This window comes from Brassica rapa, chromosome A05, assembly GCF_000309985.2.
Source record: "Brassica rapa cultivar Chiifu-401-42 chromosome A05, CAAS_Brap_v3.01, whole genome shotgun sequence".
Classification (NCBI taxonomy): domain Eukaryota; kingdom Viridiplantae; phylum Streptophyta; class Magnoliopsida; order Brassicales; family Brassicaceae; genus Brassica; species Brassica rapa.
Window position 1 is genome coordinate 21,162,576 of NC_024799.2, and position 12,454 is coordinate 21,175,029.

General features: G+C 33.4%; 1 protein-coding gene across 2 annotated transcripts; it reads right to left on the minus strand.

Moving 5' to 3' along the window:
- Positions 1-119: 119 nt before the first annotated feature.
- On the minus strand, positions 120-9,127 carry LOC103869509 (protein JINGUBANG). 2 transcript variants are annotated; one of them, XM_033292277.1, is made up of 2 exons: positions 5,337-9,127; positions 120-5,135 (listed from the first exon to the last, which is right to left on the minus strand). In XM_033292277.1, exon 2 carries the CDS (start codon positions 1,855-1,857, stop codon positions 481-483), a length of 1,377 nt encoding a protein of 458 aa, XP_033148168.1. In that variant the 5' UTR covers positions 1,858-5,135; positions 5,337-9,127; the 3' UTR covers positions 120-480. The 2 variants fall into 2 exon arrangements, with proteins under 2 accessions (XP_033148168.1, XP_033148169.1); XM_033292278.1 differs by having other exon boundaries at positions 120-4,672; positions 5,046-9,127.
- Positions 9,128-12,454: the final 3,327 nt, after the last annotated feature.

Sequence of the window (12,454 nt, forward strand, 5' to 3'; positions counted from 1 at the left end):
CTTACCTTTGAAGTAACCATTTACGGTACCATTGTAGGCAACCATGAACGATGTTGTGCAGATGCAGGCTCGTTGCCCTTTCTCTGAACAATATTGCTTTTGAATGAACTGCATAAAAAAATACAAATAACTTTGATATTAAAACAATGAAATAATATACAGGTTAGTTGCCCTTTCTCTGAACATATCAGAATCATTCCCACCTTTTATGTTTCTTTAATCTTTATCAAACGTAATTCAAATATGTACAGTTTACAATGAAGCAACGAATAAAATAGAAAAAAACATTCTAAACCTTTTAGATACTTTCATGACGTGGCAGTCCTTTATTTGTCTTAAGATCTGCTTCCTTTTGCCGGCCATAAAACTTGTCTTGACCACAAAGACACGAACAACATATCCGGCGGAACATTCTCTTTTTCCGTAGTCTCATCCCACGCGCTAAGACTGCGCGTAACCTCTCTTCCTCCTCGACGCATCTCAGCCAATCACCGGAGGCGTAGTCTCCGTCACGCGCCACACCTTCACCGATTTATCCAAGCTTCCACTATACACTATCCATCTTACCTCGTTGCCATCTTTCTCCGCCTCTTCCACCGCCGTCAAACACTTGACGGGTCCCACGTGGTCCATCAACACCGAGAGACACGTGTGCGTCCCATCGCCGTTCCTCCTCCATACACATATATTCTTATCCGCTCCGCCGCTCAGCACCAGACTCCCGGCGGCGGCGAGGCAGAGCACCGCCATACGATGGCCGCGGAGAATCCCGCCGTGAGAAAGATACTTCTTCCCTTCCCAGAAATTAACGGAACCGTCTGAAGTTCCACAGTAAACAACACACGCCGTTAAGTTAACCGCTAACGCCGTCACAGCGTTCTCTTGCTTCATCAACACGTTTGCGAGAAAATGCTTCGTCCTTTTCCCTTGAAGCTCGCGTTTCCACACTTTCAAAGTTCCGTCGGCTGAGCCGGTGAACACCAAGTCGTCGAACCCGGCGGCGACGGTGTTGACGGCGTCGTCGTGAGCCTGAATCGATTCTAGGCATTTCGAGTCTGAGAGTCTCCAGACTTTGAGAGTCTTGTCCCACGAACCGGAGTAGAGTAAACCGAGCTCTTCGTTCAGGCTTAGACACGAAACGGCGTCGTAGTGTCGTATCTTGAGAACGTTTTTGTGGCGACGAACCTGGACGTAGTTCTTCGGGTTAACCGATTTGGTCAGAAACTCCTTCGTACTCGGTAAGCTCCCGATTCGTGAATATACTCCGGTTCTTTTCTTAGACCCTCTCCAAATTCGGATTTTACCGTCTTGATGACCGGTGAAAATCCGGTTATTTCCGGTTATCACAATCGCTTTAACTGAACCACTGGTTGATTTAAAACCGGCGAAGTCCTTGAGATCTTTCCAGACCCGAACGTTCTTGGAATCGGATCCGGTGAATAGAAGATCTCCTGAAGCAGCCAACGAGTAGACATGACCTTCTTGTCTCACGATCGTACCGACCAAACCGTTGTCTGAATCATCATCTACGTTTGGGGTCGTTTGGTAGATCCAAGGAGACTTGTAATACGGAGAGTAAGTCTGGCTCCATGGAGATGGAGACATGGTCGGCGTCGTTGTTGTGTCGGTGTAGTACGGAGAGTATGTCTGATTCCATGGAGATGGGACCTGGTTTGGAGACGATTCGCCGCTCGTGGTCGAAGCATAGCTTTGAAGTTGTTGGTTATTGACGCTGGTGCTGGTAGGATCGATGACATCAGTAGCATGACTCTGTTCTTCTTCGTCGGTGTTTAAGAAAGCAGCGAAAGTGGGTCTCCGGTGATGAGTACCACTGGTTTCTGCAGCAGCTATAACCATATTTTCTTGATTAGACAAAGAAATGAAGAAAGCTATAAATGGAGTTGTTGTGGGGTTTGTGTTTTCTTTAAAGAGTTTTAATTTCGTTGTCGTGTGGGGGAAAATTTTGAGGGGAAAAAAAGTTTGAAATTGGTGAGATTTTTAAAAATAAAAGAAGACGAAGAGGAAGTTTGGTTGGGATTATATATAGAGAAGCTGAAGGAGTAAAAGTTGGTGAGCGGACGACGTGGGTTACTGACGCGTGGCTTTGAGACTTGAGACGTGACCGTCACATACCCTGAACGCCAGTTTTCACATGAGACCATATTGACCATAATCTATACTATACTAAAAGGGAATAATCTCCAATTCTAGCATGTCCACGTCAGCATAAATAATCATCCAATCAGAACATTTCGTTTTCGGACTGGGCTTAAATTTTTTTCTCAATTGACTTATGTGTGAGCTTCTTTTGATTTGGGATTGAGCTTTTAGATCATCTAATAATTAGACCTAGGTCTACGACGCGGAGCTGAAGTCGCGTGTCTCTTCTCGCCTCCTCTACCACTTCGTCTTCTCTCTTCTCCTCTGCCACTTCGGCTTTTCCCCTTAAATCATTTCGACTGAGTTTTAATCGATCCATCAATACTACTTCTTTATGGTTTCAATTCAGCTCCTTTTTTCCTCCTTTATATACGGCTCCATTCCTGTTTTTTCTATCAATTTTCTTTTACATTCCTTTAACTCCTTTAAGTTTAATTGATATGATCGTTCTAACTCCCCATGTCTCTCCTCCTATATAAAGGCCTTTCCGACCTCCAAGCTCATTCAACAACATCCATAAAACGTCCTCCTGCAAGGCAAACTCAACCGGCAAAATCTCTAGCCAAGTCTCCGGCGGCTCTATTTTTCAACGCCATCACACCAAGCCTCTCTGACTCAGAGTTACGCTTCAGTTTATTCCACTTATGGAAGTCAAGAAACAGGGAGCTCCGTATTGGCTTTGAACTGCAGCTCTTCAACAAGTAGGTATGATCTTTTACTGACTAACATAACTTTATATTGTTTTCTCCGTGTTTTATAAATAAACAATAAACATCAAATATTAATTCTCAAATCGTTGCATCAAATATTTATAATAAACTAAATATGTAAAACATAAACATTTAAATGTTGTTTTATTTAAATAAATATATAAAACTAAATATTTTATAATAAACATTTTTAAATGTTTTTTTATTTAAATCAATTAGTATTTAAATCAGCTTTACTAATTATAATTAAAAAAAAACAGATTCTAATCATAAGAAAAAATATATAATATAGATATATAAAAATATGTGATGCTGAGATTAATAATATATTTTATAATATGTTTTACATACTTAGTTTATTATAAAATATATTATTAATCTCAATATCACATATTTTCAGTGAATATTATAAAATATTAAATAAGAGACTTATAAAAACATACACATGATATAAATAACACATATAACAAAAATATGTGATGTTGAGATTAATAATATATTTTATAATAAACTAAATATGTAAAAATATTTTTGAGAATAACTTAGGTTTAAATTTTTTTTATTAATTTCACATTGTTCACTATTCCATACATATTTTAGATAGTAGAAGACAACAAATTGTAAGTTTTACTCATTTTAATTAAATTTATTATTTATATTTTATAACATAGATGTAATATATTGTATACATATAAAATATATATTATTTGTATATAACCCCGGACGTAGCCCGGACAAAATCTCTAGTTAAAATTAAGACTGCGTAATCAACACTTCTTATGGATTCTCTTTTGTTTAAAAATCAACATTTTAAATGGCTTTAAAGAATTTTTTTTGCTTTGTTGATTTGAAGAGTGGACGGTTACAAGGCAATGTTCAAATTTTACTTCATTTTGAAATGGAATAGTAATACATTATACATTTGTGATAAACCAAAAATAATTGCATTATTTCATTTATAGAATAAATTCATTTATTACTACGTAAGAATATAAAATAAAATAACAATAGAGAAAATTTTACTTCAAATTCAATTTTACAGTAAAAAAAAATGAAATTGGAGATGCTCTTGTGTGTATTAGGTTTTATGCTGTTATGGTTATATATAAAACTAATTCGAATAATAAACAGATTAAATTGATGTACAGTTAGCTACAAACTGAATGATTATTGATTGACTATACATTTTCACACTTTCTGTTCTAATAAGATACCAGAAGAGTATAAGGCTCGTTTATCTAATTTTCTTACAATTTGTTCATCATTTTTATCTTAATTTTGTTAGGCTTACTGCATGATTATCTTAATTCTGAAACTTAGTTACATCGAGTTTTTAAAATCTTTTAATCATTTCAAATATGAACTCTTCAAACTGTTAACTAGACAATCATTTGTTATTATGAACTAGAGCCCCTGTCCGCGCTTCGCGCGGATTACATGTTAGTTAAAGAACAGTTTAATTAAAATTGGGAGTTTTAAAGTTTCTGAAAGTGTAAGTTAAGTTTTGTTTCTTTTATAATGCGAAGACGTTGGAAGCGGTGATCACTTTTTTTTATAAACCAAAGTAAGTTTGAATAATAAATTATGTTGATGAATTTAATATTCGTAAGAGAAAATAGTATTTGAGTGTGCCTATTTAATTGACGTAGAAAGCTGTAACGTAAATTTTAAAAAAGTTGACTGGTGTCGTTTGCTATGAGGCTTAGGATAGCAATTTATTCCTCTTTTGGAAGCTTCTCACGTCGGTTTGCCGGCATTAAGTTTATACCATTTCACGTTCGGGTGTACTGAACCGTACCAAACTGAGAAAAAAAAGAAAAATTAAGCTGAATTTCATAAATAACTGAACATATCCTAAAAAACGTCTAGCTAAAAAACACCATATAGAAGCAAAATAGAGAAATCATATATCTTTTTTGCCACAAAAAAAATGCTCTAGTTCATTATTTTGTTATCTGGAAAACGGTAATATGCCATTTGTAGAAGCCACATGTTTTCCATCCTGAAATTACTTATGTGAATTAAGAACAACAAATTCAGAATCATGGATTCGTTAATCAAGTCTGAAGACTGAAGTAGAGAAAATATTACTTTCTTTATTTGGACAAAAGAAAATATTATTTTAGAAGTATTAAAATATTAAGAAAGGTAGACAGCTGGGAAAGTTTGTAATACGAGAGGGAACCAGATTGTTACTGCTGCCTTTAACAGTAATACCTGAGGCCAACTTGTTGAGAAGAATTTCAAGCATCCCAACTGCGAGAACTGAAAATTAATATATACAACAAAATTTTCATTAACAATGTGTCTTGCAGATGTCACACTATTGTCGCTCTTATACAATCATTTTCTAATCAAACAATCATGCAATCAAAACCATACGCAACTGTACCAAAATAAAACCATACCATTAACAATTATAGATCAATCAACTAATAGCATAAGAGAACGCGTAATGGATTGTACCATGTAACCGTAAGTGTCTGATCTCTAAGTTATAGGTGAATCAAATCTCGCTGAAGAGTTGATCCGTCCATGTTCTTAATATTCTGACGTTGTTGAGATGTTTCCCATTAATTAGCTTAATGTGGAGGAGACAAAGAGAGGGAGAATATTTGAAGAGGTAGGTTTCCATAGGAAATTTATAGCAATTTAGGGGTTTAATGGTGGAGGAACGTTATGACGGAGATTCAGAATGGCAGGAGGTGGCTTTGCTCTTAATATTTGGTTGAGAATTATAATACACTAAAAAGTAAAAGAGTAGCTGACTTGTAAGTTTGGTTGGATGAGAATATTTATGCTTATGTGGCATAGTTTAGGAGCTTTCAAATTAGTTCCTTTTATATAGTAGGATTAAAAGTAGTACTAAAGAAAACGTACATATGAAGCTCATTAACAACGACAACAGCAACAACTATTCAAAAGTATTAAGTTTAAACGTAATGCATATTAATATTGGTTTGGCAATGTGAAAATACTTGTAACATGAGATGCGTCCGTACAAAGATTCGAGTTTTTTCTAAGAAGTGGGTTCGACAATTCATAGTAATAGAAGAAACAAGACAAAGCGTGTGTGTCTATGTTGGCGGCTGATCATCTTCACACGGTGCATAATAACGGTAAATACTATTCTCCAAGCGGTATTGGTTTTTATTACTTGGTTTATAAGTTTATGATATTTTGACATGTGAGAGAGCAAAAAACGTTTTCTTCCAGATGTTGACTTTTCTGACTGCCCATGAACGATAGAAAGTTTTCCAAAGTTTGATGGGCCTCTGATATTTTTCTTTGTTAAAATCGTCTACTCGTACAAATCAAGCAAGTTGCAAACGGCAAAAGAATACAAAAAAAGCAAGTTGCAAAACTTTTTTTCTCTATTGTTGCAATGCGTTTTCGTTTTAAAAGTTTATTGAACACAACCTATCAACGACTCTGTCTCTCAAACTATTTACAGCTGGTCTTATTCGTGTTGATTGACTTCATTGCTAAAGAAGAAGATATTTTCTACGTAAAGTACATTTTTGTATATCTTTGGGGGCAGTATGGGAATCTTCTATAACGTATGAGTTCGTACATATAATTGTTCAATTTAGACGGTTGATCAAGAAAAAACTTAGACGGTAGAAATTATAAAAGTTTCTAATGAACATATATATGCCTCATTTGTATGCATCTAACGATCTTTAATTTAAAATAAATAATTTATATCATCTCGTCGACCAGATAAAAATTTATAAAAATGGATTTTAGTTGGTAACTAACAGAAGACTTACAAACTAACATAGGACTTATAAACTAACACAAGACTTACCAACTCAACTAAAAAAAATTTGTTGATCTTTTGGCACCCTGCTTTGAAAAGCTTCTTAGATGGTAGGATTTGATTCTGCAGAACCTTTGTATCCCTTGTGTCATTAGTTTCTAATGAAAAGTCACATACTTCACAAAAAAAACTAACATAAGACTTTCTCATCATTTAATTTGTATAACGTTAATCGTGATAATAAATCTCGATTCAATACTACCCGAATTAAAACTTTAGATTCCTATTCTAAGTCATTTTAATTTATTTTATTTTTTGCTAAAATTTGGAAGTCATTTTAATTTTGATGTTTAGAACCCAATCTACCTCTCTTTTTTTCTGAAACACAAGTGGAAATGGCGACATTCGAAGTGATCCGATCCTCTATTGTCAACCCCCTAATAAAATTGAAAATGATTCTTTCACAGCTACGAGCTACCACAGTTTTGACATTTTAAGGTTTCATAAAGATAATATCATATCGTTTACCTTTTCCAATAATTAGTATCAGAAAAAATGGTAAATGTCAATGGTCATGGCCGCGAATTCTAGAACGACTGCGTTCTTAAAGACGTTTGTCTGTATGTGACCCATCGAATCCCAAAGCCTTTTACATTCACACGCGATACATCTGGTGGACGTTACTGTTACGATATGATCAATGCAAAACGAAGTTTATATTTATACGATTAAATCGAATATTCGATGTTCAAAGAGGTATGACCAAAATTATAATACATATTAGTATATTACCATAGATCTCCTTCAATTTCCGTTAAACCACGATTGCTAGATCGAGCTTGAATGATTCGGAATGCAATTGTCACTTTCAGTAACCAGAACTAACCACCGTTTTAATCAGACAAAATTACACTTTTTCTCCATTAGGAGTAGTTTACATTTTGCACGCCATTCATTTTTTTTTTGGTAAAACCATTCATTTGATCACACGACATGCATATTATGTGATAAGTTTGAATTATTATACGCAGTCGCTATCTAATACTATAACAACATTTCCACAAAATATTAAATCGTTGTCATGAACAACTATGGTACGTACGCATGCCGTCACAACTATGGCAAGAGTACAATCCCCATATATACACTATACCAATTACGGAAATGCTAATGACACTATAATTTTTACCACCGTACGTACATAATACTATAATACTAACAATTATCATTATTGTGAAAACGCCATTATGTGTTTGGAGGTTCTTCACAGGACAGCCATACCAATGGACAAATAAACAGATTTGTGTTACCCAGTTAGTGAGGAGTTCTGAGATAGTTACATATGGGATATTTTCCTTCTTCTGTTTGCATGGCTTAACTGATCCTAGTCGATATGCCGTCTGAATACAAACTGAACTTTGACAGAAACATTAGTGAATTTAAAATGTCGATATATAGACACACTAAACAAAGTACTTCTGTGATTTTTTCTTGAAGTGCTTATATGATTTGCACGTTAAATATAGTGAAAAAGTATCAGATATGACACATACAAAGCTCTCATTGTCATCCATAATTAAATCAATAATACGAAGGGAGCATGGAAGTATAAGGACTTGATCATACAGAGTATTAGATTTGGTAGACTGAAAAAAGCTAGTTCAAAAAATTCATACTATATATATATATATATATTAATTACTTTGTTGTTTATTTCTTGGGTATTTGCACTAGATACCTATGAAACAAACCTAAATTAGTTACCCTATATGGAAAAACACTGTTTGATATTTCATAATCCCAAAATGTCCTTATTCCTATTTTACTTCTAGTTCTGATAGAAGATACAATCTATCTTACATACACGTTCCTTCGTAATTATACTTTTACGTATGAAAATAAGGCAAAGAATAGTAGTTAGAATGTAAGAAACCATGCTTTTTAAAAACTAACTTATCTCTTCATATATACTTCAGTTCTGTAAGAGCTGCATTTTCATGTTGTGGTTCATCGTGTTTGATGATCAGATGTGTTTAATCACTTTTGTTTTTTTGCAAGACTTTTTGTTCATCGTTTGTATATTTTGCACAATAGGTGTTGTTGTTACACATGTTTATAGCGTAGCTTTATCATTTGGTGTTTAGGGTAATATTATCTGATCATGCTTAACAAATAACCATATGTGCAAATACTTTTAAATTATGCATAATTTTGCAATTACCGGTTATGTTTTGTATATTCACCTAAATGACTCTTATTTCTTTCTATATGTATTAAAAGAGTGTTGCACAAAAAAAATGTATTATAAGAACATATCCAACGGTCTAGAACTTTACACAAGATGCTTAACAATATAAAACAATATTTTTAATAAGGAGATCACTAATATAATGACATGTTTTCATACGGTCTTTGCAAAGTGTGTTTTTAGAAATATGACTAGGGATTAACCCGGGCTACGCCCGGGATTTTTATTTTTTTTCTAATTTAAGTTGTTAAATTATTTATATTTAGGCTATGATTTATATTTATATAAATGTTAAAATGCATGTCATAATTAAAATTTATTTTTAAATTTTAACACGTTAAATTAACATTTTTTTTACTATTTAAATATTTTTTTGTAATTTTATTGGCTATCTAGTTATCATATTTAGCAAAACTATCTTTTGAGTGTTGGAATAAATGTTTTAGAGATTTTATTAAACTGCAGAGTATTTTTGGATCGATCACATGCTCAACATTCGATCGATCTGTAAAAAGATGGTCGATCTCCTTGGCCAGGTAAGTACAATTTTAGCAAAAATATCTTTTATTTTCAAATATTAAGTATATAACTATTTTTTTAATATTTTTTTAATTGTATTTTTGATTAAATTATTGTATTATAATAGTTATGTAAATATTTTTTGTGATGTTTGAATTTTTGTTGTTCGTATACTTAACCTAGATGATATTGATGTTTAACAATTTATTGTTTTCTGGAAATAGAAAATAATGATATATCAAAACGTATCTAATACTTGTTAAATGATAGTATAATGTAAATTACATCCATTATTTGAAAATAAACATTGGGGTTTTTGCCAAAACTAACCCACAACTTGATTTTAATTCCAAACCTATACCCAAAATTGAATCAAATGCAAAACTAACCTAAAAGCCTAGTGAAATTACAGCTCAGCCCCTTGTGACCAAACAAAAAAACAGAAGCCATTTTTACGAATATAGCCCCAGTAAATCGTCTGAGTCGTCTGAGATGTTGGAAGTCGTCTGGACGACTGAAGTGTAAGTCGTCTGGTACCAGTTTATTTTAAAAATAATTTATAAATCTTGTAAAAAATATTTTGATGCGTAAAAAATAAAAATCAAGTAATTATAAACAGTTTTAACTGATATAAATTAAGATATGATAAAATTAATTTGTTTTGAAGATATATGAGTGGAAGTAGTGAATCATGAAATATTTTGGTTTAGAAGTTTGTCAAACATATGTTGTAGTATTGTATGTATTGTTAGGGTTAGATTTTGGAAAACTAAAATGTTTTTTTCAAAAATTAGTTTTCACCTATATGTGTTTATTTCTGTGTATAGTAAACACTTTTCAAGTTTGATTTGATTTTATGAAGTGTTTAATTAGATAATTAAGTTTAGGGGTTATGTTTAGGGTGTGGACGACTTATATTTCAGTCGTCTGTTGAATAATTTACCCGGACGACGTATATTTCAGTCGTCTGGAAAGTCTTCTATTTTAGTTTCCCGCTAAAAATATTTAATTTCCCGCTAAAAATATTAAACTCTTCTGGACGACTTACATGTAAGTCGTCTGTTTTAATTTCTTCACCAGACGACTGAAATGTAAGTCGTCCAGGAAGTCGTCTGAGTCAAAAATATTTAATCTAATTGGATTTTTTGTCTCCCTATATAAAGAAAAATTTACACATTCTCTCTCCTCCTCTCAAATGGCTGCAACAAAAATGTAATGTTCATCATTCTAAAACTCTCCAACCTCTCTCTAATCTCTTTGACTTGAAAACACCAAACTTTATATGAATTTTTCAGTTTTGTGTCATGTATTTCTTACTAATCTATCTCTTTTGCAGGTTTTTAATCAAATGGTACTCATCTTCCACTAATTTAGAGGTAGATCTATTAATTTTAGATATGTATTTTTGTGTGTTCTATAAATGTAGATTTATCTAATCTTCCACTCATTTTCTCTATTTTTAAGTCATTTGAACGTTTTTGAATATGCAGGTTTTTCAGATCTGGATTTGATGTGCAGGTTTTTCAGATCTGGAAGACTTCTGGGACGACTTACCTGTTAGTCGTCTGGAAGTCGTCTGGACTTCTTGGAAGTCTTCTGACAAAGTCGTCTGGACTTCCAGGAAGTCGTCTGGACTTCCAGGAAGTCGTCTGGACTTCCAGGAAGTCGTCTGGACTTCCAGGAAGTCGTCTGGACTTCCAGGAAGTCGTCTGGACTTCTAGGAAGTCGTCTGGATTTTTCTGAGCGTTTTGGTAAGTTCTTATGTCTGATTTTTCTTCATTTGGTAACTTCTTGTTGTATAAAGTTCTTACTTTTTTCCCAAACTAAAACTCTCCAAACCCACTCTAATCTCTTTGACTTGAAAACACCAAACTTTATATGAATTTTTCAATTTTGTCTCATGTCTTTGTTAATAATCTTTTTTTTTTGCAGGTTTTTAATTATTTGGTACTCATCTTCCACTAATTTAAAGGTAGATCTATTATTTTTATATATGTATTTTTGTGTGTTCTGTAAAGGTAGATTTATCTAATCGTCCACTCATTTTTTCTGTTTTTAAGCAATTCGAACGTTTTTGAATATGCAGGTTTTTCAGATCTGGATTTAATATGCAGGTTTTTCAGATCTGGAAGACTTCTGGGACGACTTACTTGTTAGTCGTCTGGAAGTCATCTGGAAGTCGTCTGGAAATCGTCTGGACTTCCTAAAAGTCGTCTGGACTTCCTGTAAAGTCGTCTGGAAGTCGTCCGAACTTCCTAAAAGTCTTCTGGCAAAGTCGTCTGAACATCCTGGAAGTCGTCTGGACTTCTTAGAAGTCGTCTGGACTTCTTAAAAGTTGTCTGGTCTTGTCTACTCAAGTGGAATCCAAGCTTGTCTTTGTAGATGAATGATCTATAATAGTTTTGTTTGTGGTCTGTTTTATGAATTGCATGTATACTCTTTTAGTTGTGAATTTTTTGTAAAATCAGTAATAATGTTTTCCAAGATGTATTAAATGTGCTAACAATGTGTTTACACATTTACAAATCAATGAAATAATAGACTTCAGTAGCCTTTTTCTTATCTTTGGATCTCTCATATGCAATAATAAACTCCAATGGCCTTTTTCTCATCTTAATAAACAAGAATGTTGGTAAGAGATGGAAACAAACAATAGTAACTAGTCAAAGCATATCATATTTTTTATAAGTTTGCATTGAAAAACTTAGTCAAATTTAGTAAAACTAAGGGAGAGAACATATTTTGTAAATATGAGTTTTACATATCTTGAAGTTACTTATCACTCTTAAAAATACAAGTTATTCAAAAACTAACGTAGAAGACTTAAAAACTAGTGGAGAAGACGCGGACGACTTCAATCTAAGTTGTCTAGACGACTAAACTATATGTCGTCTGGTCAACGCAGAGGTTATTTTTGCAATTGACTTTGAAATCTGTTATTTCGGACGACTGAAAGTTAAGTCGTCTACTATTGTTTGGTTAAAAAAAACTCCAAAAAGCTAGACGACTTACATTTCAGTCGTCAGAGGTTAGTTTTGCATTTGACTGGATTAT